Source organism: Bos taurus, chromosome X (genome assembly GCF_002263795.3).
Source record: "Bos taurus isolate L1 Dominette 01449 registration number 42190680 breed Hereford chromosome X, ARS-UCD2.0, whole genome shotgun sequence".
Classification (NCBI taxonomy): Eukaryota; Metazoa; Chordata; class Mammalia; order Artiodactyla; family Bovidae; genus Bos; species Bos taurus.
Window position 1 is genome coordinate 31987055 of NC_037357.1, and position 21797 is coordinate 32008851.

Sequence of the window (21797 nt, forward strand, 5' to 3'; positions counted from 1 at the left end):
GTCAAAAAAAAAAGATTAATGTAGGAAGGGTGGTGCAGTCATGACAACTGTTAACTAAGAACTGCCGGCAATGTGAAAAAGCAGGCTAACATTACCCTAGACCAAAACACCTGAACACAGGATTTAATGTGGTAGGTGTCCAGGTGTCTGGAGGTGGCTACTGGTCATCCTCACCATTTCCCATGTCTTCCCGATTTTACAAAATGAGCATATATACTCTTCTGACCATGGGGTGGAGAGACAGGGTAAATTAAGTACAAAAACCAACCACAAGAAAAGGAGAGGAATATGAATATTTATTAAATCTCTAGATTGGGATGGGTCTCATGTTTAATAGGAAAAGACAGGGAAGAAATCACATAGGAAAAGAGCAATTTGTTTGATTACTTAAGAAAGCAAAACCCGAAATTTAAAGGCAAACTCACATGAGATATACAAATGCCCAACAAATGTACACAGAGAACAATGATCAAGGCCATTAAGAAGCAGAGAATTCAAAGCTCAAATAGGATTCTACTTTCAGCTATTATTGGGAGGGTGGGTTTTTTTGTTTGTTTTTATGGTCTGTATTATCTGTATCCTTGTTTGCTTTATTTTCAGTTTTACTATCCTAAGGGAGCAGGAGAGGACTAAAATGGAGATGCTTTCGGCAACTTGGCACTAAGCGTCCATCCTAAGGGATTAATATGAAACACACAAAAACATTTTATTCATAAAGTTGCTTATCACAACATTATTTACAATACTGAAAATCTGGAAATTGACTAAATTGCCAATAACTGAAAGAAAGTTTAGAAAATTAAGATAAAACTACACCACACAATATACCACCACCAATATAAAGTATCTGTAATAACCACATAGGAAAATAGGAATATAAAACTGCATGATAAAGCACATGGTATGATTACAACAGTGTAAAAAATTTACACCCCAAAAAGGCAAGATATTTAGCGACTATCTTGGTGTAAAATACTGATGTGTTTCCTTATCTTTTATTACATTTCTGTTCTCCATTTTTTTCTAAACTTAACACATTAATTTTACAATCAGAAAAAAAAACCTTTTATTAAAGTAAGGTGCCCACAAGATTCTTCAATGATGTTCATCTCATTCAAGAACGCAGTCGAGAGAGTTCAGAGCCCTCACTCTCTTGGAAGTAGAGGCATAGAAGGGGGCTGAGGCAGATGATTATGTATGGATGGATGGTGAAGGGGGGAGGGAAGAACCTAGGGGTGGGCTGGGAGGGAGGGATTGGCAAAGGAGAGTCAGGCACCAGCTCACAGACTGGCCAGCCAAGGAAAGGGGCTTTGTGGAGTCAGGGAAGACTCTGACTGCTCAGCGGAGGTCTGTGTAGACCCAGAAGTAGGCACTAACGGTGTTCTCAAAGGGCAGGATCAAAGAGGGATTTCAGGAAGACACATGGATTTTGAGGGGAGCAGGGAAGGAAAGAGGGGGGGAGGTAAACTACTTGGGAAGGAGGAGGGAAGGGCTGTGGTGATAGCGATGGTGGTAGAGAGGAAGAGGTCAGTTGGCAGAGGGAACTCCCTGCTCTGCACTTACACCAAACACACATGGCTCCTCGCTGGACAAGTTTTTGCGGGCAAACAGGAGACAATCAGCCCACGGGAGGAACCTGTCAACAGCTAGGCGGATCAAGTCAACCAGTTCAGAGTTAACCTAGGGCACCTCTGTTCAGTTCACTTTCTGCCACACGGAAAGGCTGTAGCATCTGTCTGATACAGTGCCCCAATGCCCTACCCACACTGGCTCTTGAGCACTTGAAATAGGGCAAGTGCAACAGAGATTCTACTTTTAAAATGTTGGTTGTAATTTCATTCACTGAAATTTAAAGTCACTGGGGCCTAGTGGCTACTGGTCAGCACACACGTGGCATAATTCTCAAAGGGCACTCTTTGGAGGAGAAGGGTCAGAAGTGCAGGCTCTCAGACCCCCGCCCAGACACCCTGAAGCAGAAGCTGCCCCCTCAGGTATCTGAGCCTCTGAATTAGGGCCACTCAAGATTTCTGAGATCACTGGTCTGGGTTTCAAGTAAACTGCATGAAAGACCCCCTGGCTCAAGTGCAATAGGGATTTCCACAAAGAATGACTAGAGAACCATTCATAAAATGTGTCCAGTTCAGCAGCATTGGAGAAAAGTTACGTGATGCAACAAAGACGTGGTTTCCCTAAGCCTGGTCAAGATAAGGAATGTGGTCAGCTTTGATATGTGAAAACCAGAGAGCAGCTGCTTGTCTCGATGAATGCTGGAGATGTGCACAAATGGCTCCACCCTGGCATCAGTGTCAAAAACACAAAAAGCAACCATCACCTGTGAGCTGATTTAGAAGAGCATGCCCCTGCATGTGAAATGTAGCCGAGATTCTAAAAGGAGACATATGTAAAGGGAGGCCAAGGAAAGCTAAGACCTAAGGAGGGAAGAAGCATTCTGAGTGTGCACCCTCACCGACAAAAGAGAAGACAGAAGCTCTTCCTGCAGAGTCAGATCTACATGCAAAATGCCCCCAAGCAGACCCAGCAGAGGCTTTTGTCACGCAGGTGAGAGACAGCCAGAATGCCAGTCACTCTGCTCTTTTCAGCACAGTTCAGCTTACAACTTCAGCAAGAGGACAATTTGGAGATTTTCTGATATTAAAATGTGCTTCAAGAAATAAAGAGAAAAAACGATGAGTGTACAGATGATAGTCAACCAGGAATTCGAAATAAAAGCTTCAAAATAAAAGCTTTGTAACTGTAAAGTAGGAGATAAAGCTAAATACCCTGAAAAGACATCACGAGAAACTGGACTGGATTGTAAAATTCTGCATCGAAGTGATGTGAGCAATAGAGAGGATGGAGAAGGGAAAAGAATAGGCTGACGGACACCATCCACAAAAGTGGAGGCTTCCAGAAGAGAAATGGGATCAGCAGAGAGGAACAGGGCCCTTCACTCCTCAAGTACAAACCGTTGGCAGAACATGAAGTCACTGATTCAATTAGAAGACTGTTTTGCCACCATATATGCGTCCACTGTAGGCTTAGTAAAAACAAAAATCTGTATTTGAAATTTTACTGATTTGAAGTAATCTTATAATATCTTGCCTTTTTGGTTACAATGTAATACAATGCAGTAAACTAATTTGCTGTATTTTGGTTCACATTTACCTTTTAAACACCAAAGCAGCACATGTAAAGAATTACAAGAAGTTACTTTGATACAGGAGTACATTAATGTTTATTAACAGAGTGCTTCACTCTTCTGATGACTACTGATGACTGATCAACATGTAGTGAACATGACCTGTGAATATTCCATTATTTTTAAGATGACACAGGCTAAGCTTATTACTACCACCTGCTTTTCCTGGTAACTTTATTTAGTGAATACAGAACTACCATCTGGGGAATTAGAAATCACCTAATATGATATTAATGAATAGCTTTCACAGTTCTCAAAAGAATTTAGAATTTACTAAAATTAATGCTATTTGTAATAGCAACTAACAGTGATTATTTCCTTCCTGCCTCCTGGATAAATACATGTCTGCAACCAACAATCTCCAGAGAAGAAGAACACTAATGGTTTTGAACATCTCAATTCAGGGATACAGTTATGCCTTCAACTATTTTCCACTGTGAATAAAGATGCCTTTTAAAGATGGCCGTGGTGTTCAAGGGTCATATTACCTGCTAGCAAATTATTGTCTGTGCCAGAAAGTCTCTGAAAATTTTTAACTAAATTTCTCATACATGGCATGCCTCTAGTTTACTTAGCATTATTTATTATTTGATATAGAAATTCCACAGTAATCACCTCATGCATATTTTGTTTTTGGATTTGAAGATTTGCAATCTTGGAAAAGTTAGAGCTAGACTTTCAGGTATTGGCATCTAGCATTATTAAGTTTACATTTAAAAAACCTAGGGTACATGTTGATATAATATTTTGAGTATATCAGGCTAAATTAGATATATTATTAAATTATAAACAAAAGAACCAGGAATTTATAGTGTCAAACCTAATTTGACATGTGGTTACATTTTGAAATGTACTACATTTCACAAATAATTGAAGTATTATATTTCTTGAATAGAGTGCTATGTTCAGTCACTATGCTCCTGATAGCTGAAGCTATGACAATTTCAACTTGCTCACTCTGTGCTTATTCATTCAATAAATAAGCTATGACTGTTACCAAAAAAAAAAAAATAATAATAAAATGTAAAGGTTCAGCCCGATTATAATGACAAAATCAAAAGTTGCGGCTGTTACATATTCTTAGGCCAAATTACTGATGCAGGTTTTAACTCCCTGCCCCTGGGGTTGATTCCAATAGTATGGGTAATCATGAAAAACCAGCTCTAATTCCTTCTCTCACTGGCATTATATATGGTCTCTGGTTAGCGAACTCAAGGCATGAATGACTGGGGAAGGGTTCCACCCTGGGAATCATTATACACATTGTGATCCTGCAAAGGGTCAGAAGCTACAAAATACAGTTCCCCTGCATGAATGTCTGAAAAATTAGCCAGAAACTCCTGGGGATTGAAGCCCACCCACACAGTATACCTGTAGTCTACCGTGCGTATGGAATAGCCCATGACCTTTATATCTTCTAAGCTCGGCTTGTCAGAATTCCACTGAGGAGAGTCTGCGGGCCGAGGATACTGGCTATAGGCCACCAACTCCCGGGGATTACTGCGGACATGGGGCTCCTCTTCCTCACCATGGTCTTCAAAGAGCTTCAGGAGGTTCCGGCCTTCTCGGCACAGCTCCATGTGAAATGAGGGGATGGGGCAGCGTGGAGGGACACGGAGTCCCGCAAGTCCAGCAAGTGTGGGGAAGAGAGAGAGCAGCTCCACCAGGTCCCCAGTTTGCCGGCCTGAAAGAAGAAGCCACCCCATGGAGCAGGTTACAGCCCCACACGCTGACTTGTGTTCTTTTACAGCATTTATTTTTAGCCCAAGAGCTTTAGGAACAAAACCAATTCAGGTCCTCACCCAACAGCAGGGCAGAATGAAGGTGCCCTCAGCTTGCTGGCACTTTTAGCAAAGATTTAAATGTAGGACCCACCAGTGTCTGGGTGATTCAGGCAAGGCTCAGACTGCTGGGGAAAGTCTGTTGAGGACAGTCTGTTCCCAGCCTCACAGCATTGCCCGGCCGATCCCTCCTTTCTGGATATCTGCATCTCATCCATCTCCTTCTTATTATTGTAAATTACAAACAACATGAAATTTACTGCTGTGACCAGTTTTTTGTGCCCAGGTCAGGGGCACTCAGGACGTTCCCACTGTTGTACAGCCATGCCCACCACCCAGCACAGAACTATCTTCACCTTGCACAGCTGAAACTGTCCCTGTGAAATGACACCTCCAGCTCCTGGCACCACCCTTCTACTATCTGTCTCTGTGTGTCTACTGCTCTAGGCACCTCACAGACATGGAATCACATAGTGTTTGTCCTTTTGTGCCTGGCTTCTTTCATTTAGCATCATGTCTTCCAAGTCTACCCGGGTCATAGCACACATCAGTTTCTTTCCATTTTAAGGTTGGATGATAGCCCACTGTATGGATGTGCCATGTTTTGCTTATCCATTCATCTGTCAATGGACACTTGGGTTGCAACCACCTTTGGGCTACTAATAATGCTATGAAAATTTTTATGCATAGTTTTCTTGGAGTACCTGGTTTCAGTTCTGTGGGATACATACCTAAGAGTGGAACTGCCAAGTCACACGACTGTTCTATGTTTAACTTTTTGAGGACCCACCAAACTTTTACACAGGGACTGGATCATTTCACATCGCCACTGGCAAGGCCTGAGGGCTCCTGTTTCTCCACACCCTTGGCAGTGCTGCCATTTTCTGTCTGCTTTGATAAAGGCCATTCTAACAGGCATGAAATGATATCTCATTGTTGTTGATTTATCTTTAAAGGCTAAATCTTGTACTTTATTGTGACTCCTGTTAAAATTTACTGTTACTCTGGGCCATAACTCTAGCCTTTTTGGATCTTTAAGAGTTTGCTTTATATGGCTCAATTTTATTTCCAACATATTTGGTTTGTAAGTAAAATAAAAATAAAAGTAAAGAATATTTTTTAAAAGATACCTTTACAATGGCGAGGCCTGTCTAACACAACCACCTTAACCAGACAGTCCAGCTTGACTTCACTAATAAGGGCACAGGCCACCATGAAGTGTCCCCAGTGGTATACAGGTGGAACCCACAACCTCACAGTGTGCAGCATGTGTCCAAAGGGTTCACCCTGAATCTAATTCTCAGGAAGCAGTCAGACAAACCCAGACTGCGGAACACTGTACAAGATAGCTGCCCTGGATACTTGAAAAACATGAGTTCAGGGAGATACAAGGAGCCCAGGTGACAGCTGGCCATTGTAATAACTTTTCACTCAGAGTTGAGACAGGCGTGTAGGAGGCCCCAGAGTAGGGTTCTGAAGCCACCTGCTTGGGATTTAACAAGCTCACTGAAGCTGTTAACATCAGGCTCACTGAGGAAAAACTCTAGGGATCAAGGGCACAAGCCAGGAGGTTTTACCAAGAGAAGGTGGCAGCGTGGTGCATGATGGCGGCGGTAAGTGGGAGAAATGGTGTAGACAGATTCTGAATGAATGGTGGCAGGAGGGCTGAAAGACTGCTCATCACGTACAGACCGTAAGAGAAAAGACAGGCCACTATCAGCATGGTTTTGATGGGCCACTATCAGCATGGTTTTCTGGCCCGGGCAACCACTGCCATTTCCTGAGAAGGGGAAGAGTGTCAAAGGCTTAAAGTCAAAGGTCAAATATTCAGCTTTGAGCATGTTAGACTGGCTATTGGAAATCCAAGTCCAATGATCAAAGAAGATATACAGGCTTGAGAGAAAATTTGGAAAGAAATGGGATGACAGTGCAGCAACATCAATCTATAAGCTGCTCAACACCTCCCCTCTGAAGTTTCAAAAAGGATTCTCAACGTGTCAGAAGATTTCTCCCAGCAAATAAAGGGCTATGGTCATGTTTTCAAACTGTTTAACATTTTTATCAATGACATGAAAGAAGACAGTGCATGCAACAAACAGAAATCAAAGGTTCAGGAAAAAACTGGGCAGTAGAGAGCAAACTTGGAAAGATCCAAAAAGGCCAGAACGATGGACTAAAACCAAGAAAAATTTAAACAAGAGCCACTGATGGGACAGACCTGGCACCACACCAGATGGAGGAGCTGAGGTGGCTAACGTTCCCTTGCAGAGGGCTGAGTCCCAGCCAGAAGGACGCAGGTAATGAACTTCTGCTCACCTGTAAGGGGGAAGCCCCTGCCCCGTGCCCTGAGCTCAGAGCACACTCCTGTCACCTCCATGATGGCTCTCCCCATCTTGGGGTGGCCCCTGCTCTACCCCTCTCCCTTCCAAGCCCCCTATGAACAGGGGCCACCCTCATCAACTCTGGCACTGCCGCTCCCCTGCCCTAGGTAGAAAGGCCTGTGCTGGGTGGTGAGGGGGTTTCTGTACCAACTAAAGGCATCCCTGCTGTCAAGTAGCATCACTTCTGCATTTCCATACCTGGCTCTGGCACTTCTGAGACGGAATCAAAAGGGTCGAGATAAGGGAAAAACTTCTCGCCTTCCACCGGAAGCGGGGCTGTCCTTCCGGGAACATAGAACATCAGAGGCACTCGTGTAGTGACGTCAAAATTACTGTATTTCGCCCATTCTCCGTGTTCACCCAGAGCCCATCCTGGTCATAAAAATCAGAGCATGACAGAAATGAATCAGCACCTCATGGCTTGCTCACTTCAGTTAGACACCATTTCATTCCCTCTTGTAAAAGCCAGAGGAAGCAAAAACTCACCATCTAGAAGAAATTCTGCTAGAATTACCACACAGAAAGGTAGGAGGTGGAGTCATTGTTGACTCAAATCACACAAGTTCAGATCTGCACTTGTGAGTGTGTACCACAAAAACAAGATCTGTGAGACTGGAGCACAGTTTCTCACATTTAAAAAGACATGCGTATCTTTTTCAATTTTTACGACACACCACAGACCAAAGAAAATAACTTCTGGTTCCACATGCTTAACCTTGATTTAAAAACAACTCCTAAGCCTCCTTTAAAATACCTCTTGTAAAAGACAGCTTGAATACCCCAAGTTGGCAATTTCCAATCACTTTGAGTGCTATTTTTGATATAAAAAATATAAAAGAGAGAGACTGTACATTAAGTCGGAGAAGGCAATGGCAAGCCACTCCAGTCCTCTTGCCTAGAAAATCCCATGGATGGAGGAGCCTGGTAGGCTGCAGTCCATGGGGTCGCTACGAGTCAAACGCGACTGAGCGACTTCACTTTCACTTTTCACTTTCACACAGTGGAGAAGGAAATGGCAACCCACTCCAGTGTTCTTGCCTGGAGAATCCCAGGGATGGCAGAGCTGGGTGGGCTGCCGTCTATGGGGTCGCACAGAGTCGGACACGACTGAATTGACTTAGCAGTAGCAGCAGTACATTAAGTATTTCATATTAAAAAATAAACAAAATCACGTCAAGCTGCCATGCACAGGTTCAAGAAGGCTTCTGTGGTTCAGATGTAGGCAGTCCCAGGAGGGCCCTTTGGGAAGGGCCATTTGTCATCAAGTGCAATTGCCTCAGAGCAGAAGCTAGCTTCCAGGGCTGCAGGGGCCATGGTAGCACTGGAGGAGGAAACTGGGCACTGAGAAGGGGGTTCTGAAGCTGATGGCAGATCATTAGGGAAACAGTGAGAACTTATGACACCTCCATACTTAACAAAATAATATGGGTCTTTATGAGGTGTAAGGTAGGCTTGTGAGAAATGACATAGAGAACTGTCTATGACATTAAGTGGAAAAAACAAACCAGGGAACAAAACAGGACACAAGCACAATTGATCTTGCCATGTTTTACAGCTATACATTATGCACATACACACTCATGACATAGAGTCCCATGTATATGCGTGACTGAAGGATGGATGGCTATCCGTCAGCACCAGTTAGCTCTGGGCAAGTAGGATAAAGGGCAGTGTGCTCTGTGTGCTTCTTTCTCATCACAGTGAACACATGCTATGATCTAAAATTGTCCCACTTCATATCTGACAATATTAAAGAATTATTTTCCTGTTTCTAAGTAGGACAATAGTAGTATAGTCAAACTTCAAAAGAGCCATATTTATTAGAGATACTGTTTACAAAACTTAATTACCTGAGCCTGGCTTCAAAACAATTTGGGGATGGGCGTGTGGGTGAGGATGAGACCAACAAGACTGCTGTGAGTGGATAACTGAAGCACAGGAACATGGGGAAAGGAGCTCACTGGCCCCAAACACACCCCAGAAAAGAATTCTTTTAAAAATATATTTTCATTATTGGAACAAGTGAGAAACTGCCTTAGAGACCCATAGTAGTGAACCCCAGGATCCCAGCAGAGAGGACAGCGAGGCTCAGGCCTGAAGGCCATGTTGGGCTCTGCCAGCATTGTTCTGCACCCTCCTCAGACAAACTAAGAGTCATTCCAACCCTCTCCGTGAGAAATGGGGGCTCCTGCTGAGTTCACCAAGAAAGGTTAGTATGAGGTCCATCCTGCCCACCCACCTCCACCAGCCAAGATACTTCTTCGACTCAAAAGAGGCCTGGCCTCCATGGAGAGAAGTCCTGGGTCTAACAAGGTAGACACAAAAGCACCCAAGACTGCCGACTCAGGGCACTCCTGATTCACAGAAGAGAATATACACCTATTTCACGCAAGTTAGGGAAGTTTTCACAGACAAGTTCAGATGCTTTGAGTGACTCGCCAGGGCCATTCAAAACACTTACCATGATCCGAGGTAAATGCCACAATCGTGCTGCTGGCCAGCTGAAGGTCGTCCAGAGCACTCAAGAGGCGGCCAACCTGTGTATCCAAATAGGATACACAGGCAAAGTAGCTCTGGCGGATTTTCCGCTGCAGATAAAAATAGTAATGCAAGTGACTACGATTTAACGTGTATGGCATACCCAGATACAGTGCTTGTTTGAGCGCCCCTCTGAGCCCCAGCCCTTTGGTGCCCTTGGTGACATTTTCAACAAGAACAGAACCCTCATTCCCTCCCCATACCCTCGCCTCCACATGTGTGTGTGATAAGTTGCTCAGTCGTGTCTGACTCTTTGTGACCCCATGGAATATAACCCTCCAGGCTCCTGTGTCCATGGATTCTCCAGGAAAGAATACTGGAGTGGGTTGCCATTTCCCTTCTCCAGGGGATCTTCCCGACCTAGGAATTGAAACTGCATCTCTTATGTCTCCTGTATCGGCAGGCAGGTTCTTCACCACTAGTGCCTTCCACAGCCACAGCCAAATTCCCACTTTCGGGGCAAATCACCAAATCAGTTTTCACTTTTGGGCACAGATCACAGTGGATGGATATGCCTCTTACTATTCTTTTCTGTCTCCTTCACATATCCTTATGAGTCCCAGGAGATGACCATGTACACAGAAACTGACCCCTCAGCCTCCCAAACTCTGAAGTGAAGTGAAGTGAGGTCACTCAGTCGTGTCTGACTCTTTGTGACCCCATGGACTGTAGCCCACAAGGCTCCTCAGTCCATGGGATTTTCCAGGCATGAATACTGGAGTGGGTTGCCATTTCCCTCTCCAGGGGATCTTCCCAACCCAGGGATCGAACCCAGGTCTCCCGCATTGTAGACAGATGCTTTACCATCCCAAACTCTGAGAGTCACGCCAAAGATGCCATAAAGCTGTATTCATATCCTGGGTTGCTCTAACAAAGTATGACCTACTTGGTAGCTTGAAACAACAGAAACGGATTGTCTCCCAGTTGTGAAGGCCAGAAGTCTAAACTGAACATGTAGGAAGGGCCAGGCTCTCTCTGAAGGCTCCAGGAGAAGGATGTTCTAGTTTAGGGTGGTGGCTGCAATCTCTAGGGCTCCAGCCTCTGCCCCAGCCACCCATGGAGTCCTTCTCCTGTCTCTCTCCTCTTCTAATGAGAACCCGTCACAGTGGATGTGGGCCTGCCTTATGGCAGCATGAGCTCACCCATGTTACATCTTCCAAACAAGGTCACATTCTGAAGACCTGGGGGTCAGGACTGTCACGGATCTTCCTGAGGGATACAACTCAACCCTAAGGGCGGCCATGAGCAGGCCTCTCCTCTGGGCCGTTTGTCACCTGGCAGGAGATCATAGCCACATTCTCTCCAACAAGCTGCCTACGGTGCACCCTCCCCAGACTCTCAGCCCAAGTGGCTCCTGGAGCAGAAAGTGTCTGCTGGCCTGACTCTGCCCCTGCCTTTTTCATGGGAAGGAAGGAGATTGTGTTTTCAGTGTCTTCCTGGGCCGCCTGCATCAGAATTCCCATAAAGACTTGTGGGCTGCATGGTGTTCTCGCCCCACTTTGACTCAGAGAGCTGGAAGCTGGGAGTGGAGTCCGAGAACCTGCATTTCCCACAAAGCACACCTGGCAATTCCAACAGGAAGACAGTGTGAAAACACTGTTGTCTGCCTTCCCATGTAGAGGGCCTGTTGGAGTGTTCATGTGTAACAGAAGGGCAGGGCCACATATGGAATATTCCAGAAAGAGTGTCCTCAACATCCACTTTGCACTTCAGGGAAGGGGGGCTGGAAAGTCAGCACAAGGATTCTAACTCTGGAATTGCTCTACCCCCACATCATGACAAATGGATCCCAGACACAGCAGCTGGACAGCGCTGGCCGTGTACATGCCCCGCTCCCTCTGCACCAAGGCCCCATTCACTAAGCCACCTCCTGACACCAACAGGGACATGTGTCAGCTTTCCCACAGAGGGGACTCACCAGGACCAGCAAATCCAGAGTTTCAGCTGGCACAGGAGTCGCCAACCACCCTCCACCTGACAGACTGTCACCTGGATTCAACATCATCTCCCATCAGTGAGGGTCACCCAGGCTTTATCTCCACCCTGGGGCCCCAGCCAGTGAGTTCCCAAGTCTCCCAACAATCCCCTTCTTTGGAATGGGGATGCTGAAGGGGAGATCTGTTGATCCACCCAGCACATCCATCCCTGGCCCCTGTGCTCCACAGGATGCTTCACACATAGAAACTTGGTACCTGAAAGTCAGCAGGAATCGGGCCATAGGGCACACTGAGATTTAAGGCTTGGATGTCCTCCCGCTGCCTGAGGTCCATCCAGGGGTTGTAAGCCACCAGAGGAAGGCCAGTGGGGACCTGGGGGTCAGGAGCCAGGCTGACGTTCTCCAAGGGATACAGCTTCTGAAATTCCTTGGGGGAAAAGCACACAAAGCCACCAGGATGTCACTCTTCTGGCAAAGGCACATGCTGGACGTCTTCTCTCAATCTGTGATGCACTGACACAGGTGTCTCCCCCTCTGAAAGTCACTGTCAGGAGACGCCAGTGCTAATGAAATCACTCGACTGGTTTCCTGCAAACCAATCAGTAACAGCTCTCTTCCTTCATAGGGACCGATGCCCTCCTATTTCTGTCACCACCTCCCCTCCAACTAGAAAACATGTGGAGAGGTGTTGCCAGCTCCCCGAACCACTCTCGTGTTCAGACAGTCACTGGGAGAGCTCACAGGTTACGATTATAACAGTGAAAGCACATGAGACACAGCAAAGTGGACAGTCTGGGGGACACCAGGAACAGCCCTAGTTCAGTCACACAGGATGTGAGTCATTCCCCCAGCAATGAGTTATTTGACATTTATGCCACGCTGCCAGCTGGGAAGCGGAGGCTCATGAAAGCCTCAGGGCCCAGGGCCTTGACGAGCCTGGTCACCCAGGTACCCTCTGCCTGCACAGATCAAAATCCCAGACTTGAGGCAGGAAAACAGAGCTTTCTGTGGACAGTCCAGGCCTAGGGAGCAACTTGGCAGTTCTGGGAGAGGGGAGAACACTCACTCCCAGGAGCCAGGTTCCCCAAAGCTGGGCCAAGGTCCAACCTCACGAGCAGGCCCAGGGGTAGGCTAACTCCTTCTCCACGGGACACAGAAGTGAGTCCCCCTCTGGCAAGGGGACTGACAGGTCCTGTGAGGAAGGCCCGATGCCCTGGGCCAGTCAAAGGCAGACAACCACAGCATCAGAGAGCAGCCTCTGGTCTCCACTCCCATCGCAAACGACGGGCATGCTTTGTGAAACCAAAAGGATGGGCTGCTTAAGCCCGGGGAAAACATGATAGGGAAAACTGAAAAATATTCTACAAAAGAAGTGACTAAATACTCTAAATAATATGCATGTAAGCACAGGATTTTAGGCTCAAACAAACCACACAGGACCCTGTGTTTCAAAGCTCGGGGGAAAGGCAGTTAAGTTGACCAGGGTTGCACAGCCCCTGGAGGGGTGTCTCAGGGATCATTGCTTAGCACGGGCTAGGGTGGCTGGCTCTGCCACCCTTTTCCATGATGATTTCACCATCCACCACCACATGACTCACTGTATCCAAGGAAAAAACCCTCCAGTGGAGGAAGTAGAAGACCCAGCGTTTCCAACTAGATTACTATCCTAAGTCTACTTCTTAGCCTTGACCTCTGAAACCCAGCATCCCATCACTGAGTACACCAGTGCCATCAGGTAGCCCTGGTGACCGGGGACAGCCAGATGTGGCCACTTTTATGCTGACCCAGCTACTGCAGCTGTGCTGGACCAGCCCTCAGCCAGCTCTTCACCTTGGGGTATCTGAAGGGGATGTGTGGCTTATGGTACCCCACAGCCAGGAAGAAAGGACTGGCCGATGTTTTCATCTTTCCCAACAACTGTATAGCTTGCTCAGTGCTCTGCTTATCAGGCAGGGTGCCTTCAGGCACATCCACCACATCCACGGGGCACAGCAGGTTGGCATGGAGTTCTCCATCTGGTCCCCTACAGGTCTTTCAAAACAAAACATACAAAATCAGCTTTGCAAATGCAAGAAACAGAAGCCATGAGAGTTTCACACAACCAATTCAGCTTTTTTACCTCCAGAACATTAAGTATTAGTCATCCAGACTAGACAGGCACACAGGAAGCAGTACCGAAACACAGAAGTGTTTCTTGTTTTCCAGGCAGAGGCCAGAAGTCCACCAGCACTTAGCTTCCTGTTGTATATCTTCTGTCTCTACACCATAATTAATTAAAGGAAACCCAAGTAAACTAACGATTAAAAAAATAGCTGTCTCCAACTCAACAAAAAAAATAGACAAAGGACTTGAATACATATTTCCCCAAAGTAATTACATGTAGAGATACTTAATGTCATTAGGGAAATGAAAACAAAAAAGTTTTCAATTTCAAAGCCAGACTAAAGCTTCTAAGTGACAGGGCTACACTTAACTGGATAAAGTGATAGTTGGTAGAATTTCGAGGTCCTCATGTACATCATGCACAGGATGGAACTGAAACTACTGCTTCATTTCCTAAAGCGGCCACGTTGGCCACAAGGCCAATTTCAGTTTGGACCATGGTTTCTACCTCACAAACACGCAGAGGCAGTGGCAGCTGCTGCCACATCTCGCTGGAGAGCATCCTTTCACAGGCCTGCCTTGCCCACGCCGCCCTGCCAGGAAGCCACCTGCCTCTCAGCACCCACTCAGCCGCCATGCTCACATGGTCTGCAGCACCCCTGGGGATGTGGTGCAGTCAGACCCATCACTGTGAGAATGATATGAAGGATGGCTTCAGGGACCTGGCATTTGTGAGGCCACTAAAAGGAGGGAGATGATCTCAGGGAACAGAAGGCTTGAGATGCAGTCTTTCAACCTCATTCTGTTAACACTCAAGCCACCGGCCAAAGGTCAGAGCCCTCTGGCTTTCACTGTATTTTGAAATAAAAGTTGTCACAAATTTAGAAAATTCTTCTGCACCCTACCAATCTCCGCCAATCCATACCCTTCTCCCACATGGTGGCTCTAAAAACCTCTGAGAAACATGTCATTTCTCAGTGCTCTAGCTGATGTTCTGAATTTCTTAAATGTGAGTTTTAGTTGCATTTATACATGGGGGGGGGTGGTTCCTCTGAACCATCATTAAGTTTCTTTATAGAGTCCTTTTTTTCATAATGCTCTAAAATTTTAAAGCCCCTATCAAAGGTATCAGCACCAGAACACATCCATTAGGCACAAGACAGAGAAGACAGACAGTTGGAAAGCCTTTCTCCCCATCTGGGCTGAGACACTCAGTGCACAGGTCTGTCTTCTCCCTTCCATGTCTCAGCATCTCCTCTAATCCTCTGCACAGAGCTTTATCCAGGAACACAAAAGAGCCATTAAATAAGTCTTGAACATTAGAGCAGAAGCTTCTAGAGTGACACATCCCAGCCAGCTTCTAAAAACTCAGCCACCTCTCCACTGGACCTAATGCCAAAGATCCTAACACTTGTCTCTGTCAAGTCATGATCACCAACCAAAGCCACAAAGCTCACCATAGAACCAGCTAGAAAGAATATAGAATACATGCAATAGTTGACTTTGTTAAACAGAGAACAAGAGGTTCCTCTTCAAAACAGTACCCCTTTCAGAGCCTCACCTTGGTGTTTTCATACTTTTCAGAGGAGGGATGATAAGGTGGAACAGACCAGCTATATGGAGAATCATCACTATGATTGGAAGATATGCCTTGGGGGGGAAAAGGAAAAGTCATTAAATACAGCATAGCGAGTCCCTCAATGCCCTCCCCACCCAAAATGTACACTTTGCACACAACTGGGGAAGGGCCAACCCCCTCTTCTGGCCTCAGTCTCCTCATGTATAAGATTAGGAGCTAGGCCAGATGACAATAAGTCCCCACAAGAGCTGTCCCTCTGGGCTTCTTCCTGAGTGCTGGACCTGGCCCGGAAGAGCTCTCACTGGCACCTCTCCCCACCCAACGAGGAAGGCAGCAGAGGCACGGGCACAACCAGGGATGGCTAGGCCAGGGGAGGTTCCACGAAGGGGGTGCCTTGTTGGATGCCAACCAGACAGGAAGCGAGGGGGATGGGACTTGAACCCCTGCCTTAGGACGTCAGGTCCAGTGCTCATTCATGACGCAGAAACCCACCCAAGCTCAGCAGTCCACAGTCTATTTGGGAAAACAAAATAACAACATGCAACACTCAGGAAGGACGGCAGGCGTCTGGGGAGGAGAAGCACTGTGGAAGCAGGGAGCCCTGGGCACAGACGGGACATGGGTCTGGGCAGGGGGCACAGTGAGGGCCCTGGACAGAGGGAGGGAGGGAAAGCCTGTGCGGCTCAGCAGGGAGGAGTTGAGAGGGCAACACGGGCACACAAGGGGACTGCCATGACGAGCTGGGCAAGGTGGGCCTGAGGCAAAGGCAGAGGGCTTCTCAACACCACAGGCACCGAGACATGGCTCAGACCTGCTCCAAACCCCAGCGCTGCCCTCCATGCCCATGCAACCTTGGGCGAGTGACCTGACCTGCCCAGCCTGTTTTCTCCCTGGGGAAGTGACACCCGTGAGAAAAGCCCGCCCCCAGCCTGCCAGAGGATCAGGGCGGTGGCCAGGCACTCAGTCGAGGAGGCCAAGTCAGCCTCGGGCAGGCCTCTCCCTGACAGAACAGGTTCTTGAGAACAAAGACCCTCTTGAAAAATGTGTCTCCAGAAGGGCTGCAGTGCTGCATTCCTCGTCCCCACTAAGACAATTCCATGAGCTCATTCTTGGGAGGAAGGAGGCCCCCGTCCTGAAGCACCATCTCCCCTCCACTGTGTCTCCTTTCCTGGACTCTCCCTCCAGTGGTGCTCAGGCAAGGGTGTCAAGATGGGAGCAGAAAGTTCTAGTGCTGCGAGCCTTTCGGCCACATAACATGATTCCTGGCAGATTCGCCTTCAAAACTCCCAACTTTGCAGCCCCTCCTGATAAGTGCTCCGTGGGACAGAGCTTGGGCTCCCAATGCACCCCCATGCTCCCCTGGGAAGGGAATCAAGGCAGCTGCCACTCCAGCTTCCCAGAGGACGAATGGGAGGATCAAAGATGATGAATGATTTGCCTGAGGTCAACTGCACAGCTAAGCAGTGGCAGGATTGAAGGCAGGAGGAGAACGGGACAACAGAGGATGAGATGGTTGGATGGAAGCACGGATTCAATGGACATGAGCTTGAGCAGGCTCCGGGAGTTGGTGATGGACAGGGGAGCCTCGTGTGCTGCAGTCCATGGGCTCACAAAGATTTGGACCCGACTGGATGAGGGAACAACAACAAAGCAGTCGCAGAGCTGGGACTGGAAGCCAGGGGCCTGCACCCCAATGCTACTGCCCATCAGCAGTTCACTCTGCCTCCAGAGATGCTCATCCCATGGAAGGTGGAAGTGAGAGAACCTGAAAACAAGGGGGACTAAACTACTGTGCATGTCTCTGTTAGACCACCATGCTGCCATTAAAAATGATGGTGTGAAGAGTCACTACGTGGGGAAATGTTTGTGCTTAAAACACTCACAGTATATGACTGTATATACAGGCAAATCTCAAATCAGAAAAATAATGCACTCATCAAAATACAGCTCTTCTCCATGTGCCACAAGTACAAGTAATTTATATTCTTTATACTTTCCTTCTTTTCCACCCAACTTTTTGCAAAATAACCATGAATTACTTCAAGGTAAAAAAAAAAAATAAAGTATGTGCTTCAGCATTCTCATTTTGGCATTAAAGAGAGCTAGTTCACCAGGTAGTGTTGAAAGTCAGAGACCCTGGTACCAGCTCACTCTCCTCTTTCTGACCTAACTCACAGACAGTGGGCAGACAACCCCCACAAAACTGAAGCCTCTTCACTGGGCAAGTCAACAGAGCTGCCCTTATCTTACTTTACTGCCAGGGAGCCTGGAGTACAGGGGGTCAGGTGCAGAGCTGGACTCACAGGCAGTGCTGGCCCCCGCTTCCTTCCCCCCATCACCAGTATCTGAAAGGAAGGAAAAGCTCTTCTACCATTTCTCATTTGGGTGAGAACACAAAGTCAAGGTGAGAAGTGCTACTTTGGACAAAGATGTCAGTGACTAACAAGGTGTCCACCGAGCCCAAAAAGGCCTCTGCAGAGAGAGCTCCAACCCCAGGAGGGGTCTCCAGTCCCCAGGCACAAAAAAAGAGAGAGCCCAGACTCTGCAGGGCAAGCAGTACCAGGGTGAAAGACTTTTCCAACCGACATGGTCACGTAGCCGTTCTCCTTGAAGTACTGGGGGATGGTGGAGAAGTTTCCAGCGTGCACCCTCCAGTAGGAGTTGAAGTCATACAGGCGGGTAGTGTCTGGTCTCCTCCCAGTGAGGAAGGACACGCGGCTCGGGGCGCACACGGCTTGCTGGTAGGGAGCAGAAGCAGAAGGATACGTCCTCAGAGGAAAACAACGTCTGGCAGCTAAAAGGTAACCAGGCAACCTCCCGGGTCCTCAGCTAACAGCTTGGTGGCTGAGTCATGCAAATCTCAAAGCCAACCAGCTGGATTTGGGCCTCATGCCAGAAAGAAGTCTTTCCCAAGAGGAACGGAAGGCCTCAGCCCCTCCATCCAGCAGATGACTGTGTCCTGCCTGATGGCGTCTCTCGGGGGCCTGGAGCGGGCAGGGTCTTGGGGGCACAGGGGGGAGGACCACCATGGCAGCACCCCCTCCTTCTCAGCACCAGGCAATCCCCACTGTGGGGGAGAAAGCTGAGCAGGACTGGCCTGAGCACGACAGGGCCAGGGCACACCCTCCACCCCAGGAGAAGTACCCCTTGAAGGCAACCAGCTGTCTTGCCAGTGGACAACCAGGTTTGTCAACCACCATTTTCCAGACCATGCTCCCCTTTAATAAAGAGATGCCATCCCACAACCCTCAGTGCACACTGGGAGGGGGGCACACCCAGAGGTGCCCAGACATACCTGGGCAAAGGCATTCTGGAAGAGAAGGCTGCGGGAGGCCAGTTGGTCGATGTTTGGGGACCTTATGAGCTTGTTCCCATAACAGCCCAGGGAGGGGCGTAGGTCATCCACGATGATGAGAAGGACATTCAGAGGATCTGCACGGGGGAGGGGCTGCAGTGAGATCACCTGGACTGACACTTAACCCCCACCAGTGGCAGATGCTAGGGTGCCAAGAGGCCTAAGGCTGGCACCAGAGCCTTGACAGCCCAGTCAGCCAAGCCAGGGAGAGTGGAAGCGGACGCGCAGTGGAAGCCCCAGTCCTGGGTGGCAAGGTTAGGCTCTGGCCATGGCCTCAAGCCTGGATGAGGGAGGGAGGGAAGGATGGAGAGAAAGAACAGGGAGGGAGGGCAGGAGGGAGGGGAGAAGCGATGGTCCGTAGGAGGGAGGGGAGGAAGCATGGACGGAATGGTAGGAGAGAAGGAGCGAGGGAGTTAAGGAGGGACGTAGCCAGGGAAGGAGAGACGACCGAGCCGCGCAATGGGGACGAAGGACGCACCTGTGGCGTTGCCTGGCGCCGCGGGTCCGCGGGAGGCACAGACAGCACCCAGGACCAGGCCAAGCCATAGCAGGGAACGGCTGGGCGGCGGCATTTCTGCCCCAGAGCAGCCGCTCCAGGGCGACGGCGACAGGTTTCGGCAGGGCCGGGCCGCCCCCGCCGCCTGTCCCTCATCGGAAACCCAGGAGAGAAGCGAGGAGGTTGTAGCCGCCGCACAAGCCGGGCCCGGGGCGAGCGCGAGTACGCCTGCGCGAGATCCGGGCCACAGTGGGCGGAGCCCTGACTCTAGCACAGCGCCCGCCCCGCCCAGCGGCCCCGCCCGCCTGGTCGACCTCCTCGCGGGGAGCGGTGGCCCCGCCCACCTGGCCAAGCGTCTCGCGGTGGCCCACCGCCCCTGTAAGACAGGAGCACAGGGGCTCTTTCCAGGTGTCCTCAAAGATTTCCGTTGCAACCACTGTCCTCAACCAGCAGTTTCCCGCCTCTTTGCCTTTGCTCCTGCAATGCTTTTCACCTAGAAGCCCTTCCCTTCCCTCTTCTGTCTATAAAAGTCATATTTCTCCCTGCAGATAAGCCCTAATGCCATTCTCCTTCCATAGTGTCCTTTGAGAGCCCACCTTGCTCCATCTAAAAGGACTCCTCTCCTATGCATTTGTTCAACACTTATGAAGTACACCAGATATGTATCCTGAGCACTGTTGGCGGCTTGTGAGTTCTAAGTCCCTACCCTGGTTGAGCTTGTGGACAATAAATGACCAAATAATTTGGGGGGGGGGCATGGGGAATTTCGTGTTATTTTCTATGGGGTGACCAGGCAAAGCCTCAATAGTAAAGTCTCATTTGAACAAAAACTTGAAAGAAGTGAGGGACCATTCATTGTGGAGAGCATGCTGACAGTGTGAGCCAATGGCACAGTGGTTGGTGTGGCTGGAGGGGAAACAGGAGATGGGGACCAGGTAGGAGGTGGGAGAAGTGACAGTCACAACTCTTTGATGGCAAAAATCATTCAGTGTCTGTCTGGGGCTTAGGGTTGAGAAGGATGTCACAATCCTCTCTCTGTCTCTGACTCACCTCTCCCAGTGTAAGAACCTAGCAGAATGCCAGGCAGATTGGAGATCTTTTCTTGCATACAATAATCCATACATGTTAGTATTGTTACTGAGGGTTTCCTATGCCCAGAACACGTGCTAATTTTCTCCTCACATGAACACTGTGAGCTAGATGCTACTATCATTCCCATTTCACAGATCCAGAAATTGCAATTCAGAGGGGCTAAATCACTCACTCTATCACACAGCCAGGAAGTGGAGGCACAGGGTGAACTTCCATGATAAGGAACCTAATCTGTTGGTAGCCACAATGCAGTCATTGCAGGAGGCCTGCTACCATTGCCACAGCACCTGCTTTGCTGTTTCCTCAGGTCCCCGCAGGGTACCTGTTCACACTGCAGCCTGGCTGGCTTTCCCCTGCCTGCCCTGCCTAGGAAGGGCCAGCTTCCACCTGCACTCACCAGACTAGACCATGCTGAATCCTTTAGGATGGGCCAGCCCAGCCAAGTGCCCAAGCTGCCAGGCTTAAGGTGGCATCTCATCTGCCCCTCTGCATGCTGACATTACACTTGCATTCAGTTCAGTTCAGTAGTACAGTTGTGTCCAACTCTTTGCAATGCCATGGACTGCAGCATGCCAGGCTTCCCTGACCATCACCAACTCCTGGAGCTTACTCAAACTCATGTCCATAGAGTCAGTGATGCCATCCAACCATCTCATCCTCTGTTGTCCCCTTCTTCTCCTGCCTTCAATCTTTCCCAGCATCAGGGTCTTTTCCAATGAGTCAGTTCTTGGCATCAGGTGGTCAAAATATTGGAGTTTCAGCTTCAGCATCAGTCCTTCCAATGAATACAGGGCTGATTTCCTTTAGGATTGACTGGTTTGATCTCCTTGTAGTCCTTGCATTGGTGGCTGCCTTTTCCTTCCCCAAAGTCTGGCCTCTAATGTTTCAGGAAGCTCTGAGCCGACCCAAGGACCCCAGTGTCTATTTAGAAAATTGCCACCTGAGGGCCGCCTCCAGGCAACATTCATTAAGAAGCCAAAAGATCTCAGTCATAGGACCACAGGGTAATGGATTTGGCCAATAACCACGTGAGCCTGACAGAAGACTCTGTGCTCCACAAGGGAATGCAGCCTTGTGACACCCTGAGCAAAGGATCCAGCTAAGCTGTTTCTGGACTCCTGATCCATGGAAACTGTGAACTAATAAATGTGGGGTGTTTTTAAATTTTTTAAAATTTATTTGTTTATTTTAAATTTTATGTATGGCTCTGCTGGGTCTTGGTTGCTGCGTGGACTTTCTCTAGTTGTAGAAAGTAGGGGCTACTTTCTAGTTGTGGTATGTGGGCTTCCCATTGTCTTGGCTTCTCTTGTTGTGGAGCACAGGCTCTAGGACATATG

General features: G+C 48.3%; 1 protein-coding gene across 2 annotated transcripts; it reads right to left on the minus strand.

The window, feature by feature from the left end:
* Positions 1–275: 275 nt before the first annotated feature.
* Positions 276–19600, minus strand: IDS (iduronate 2-sulfatase). 2 transcript variants are annotated; one of them, NM_001192851.1, is made up of 9 exons: positions 19351–19554; positions 18813–18949; positions 18078–18255; positions 15500–15588; positions 13666–13866; positions 12092–12262; positions 9823–9949; positions 7560–7733; positions 4411–4883 (listed from the first exon to the last, which is right to left on the minus strand). In NM_001192851.1, exons 1-9 carry the CDS (start codon positions 19442–19444, stop codon positions 4411–4413), a joined length of 1644 nt encoding a protein of 547 aa, NP_001179780.1. In that variant the 5' UTR covers positions 19445–19554. The 2 variants fall into 2 exon arrangements, with proteins under 2 accessions (XP_024843969.1, NP_001179780.1); XM_024988201.2 differs by lacking the exon at positions 13666–13866 and having other exon boundaries at positions 276–4883; positions 19351–19600.
* Between the last annotated feature and the right edge of the window lie 2197 nt (positions 19601–21797).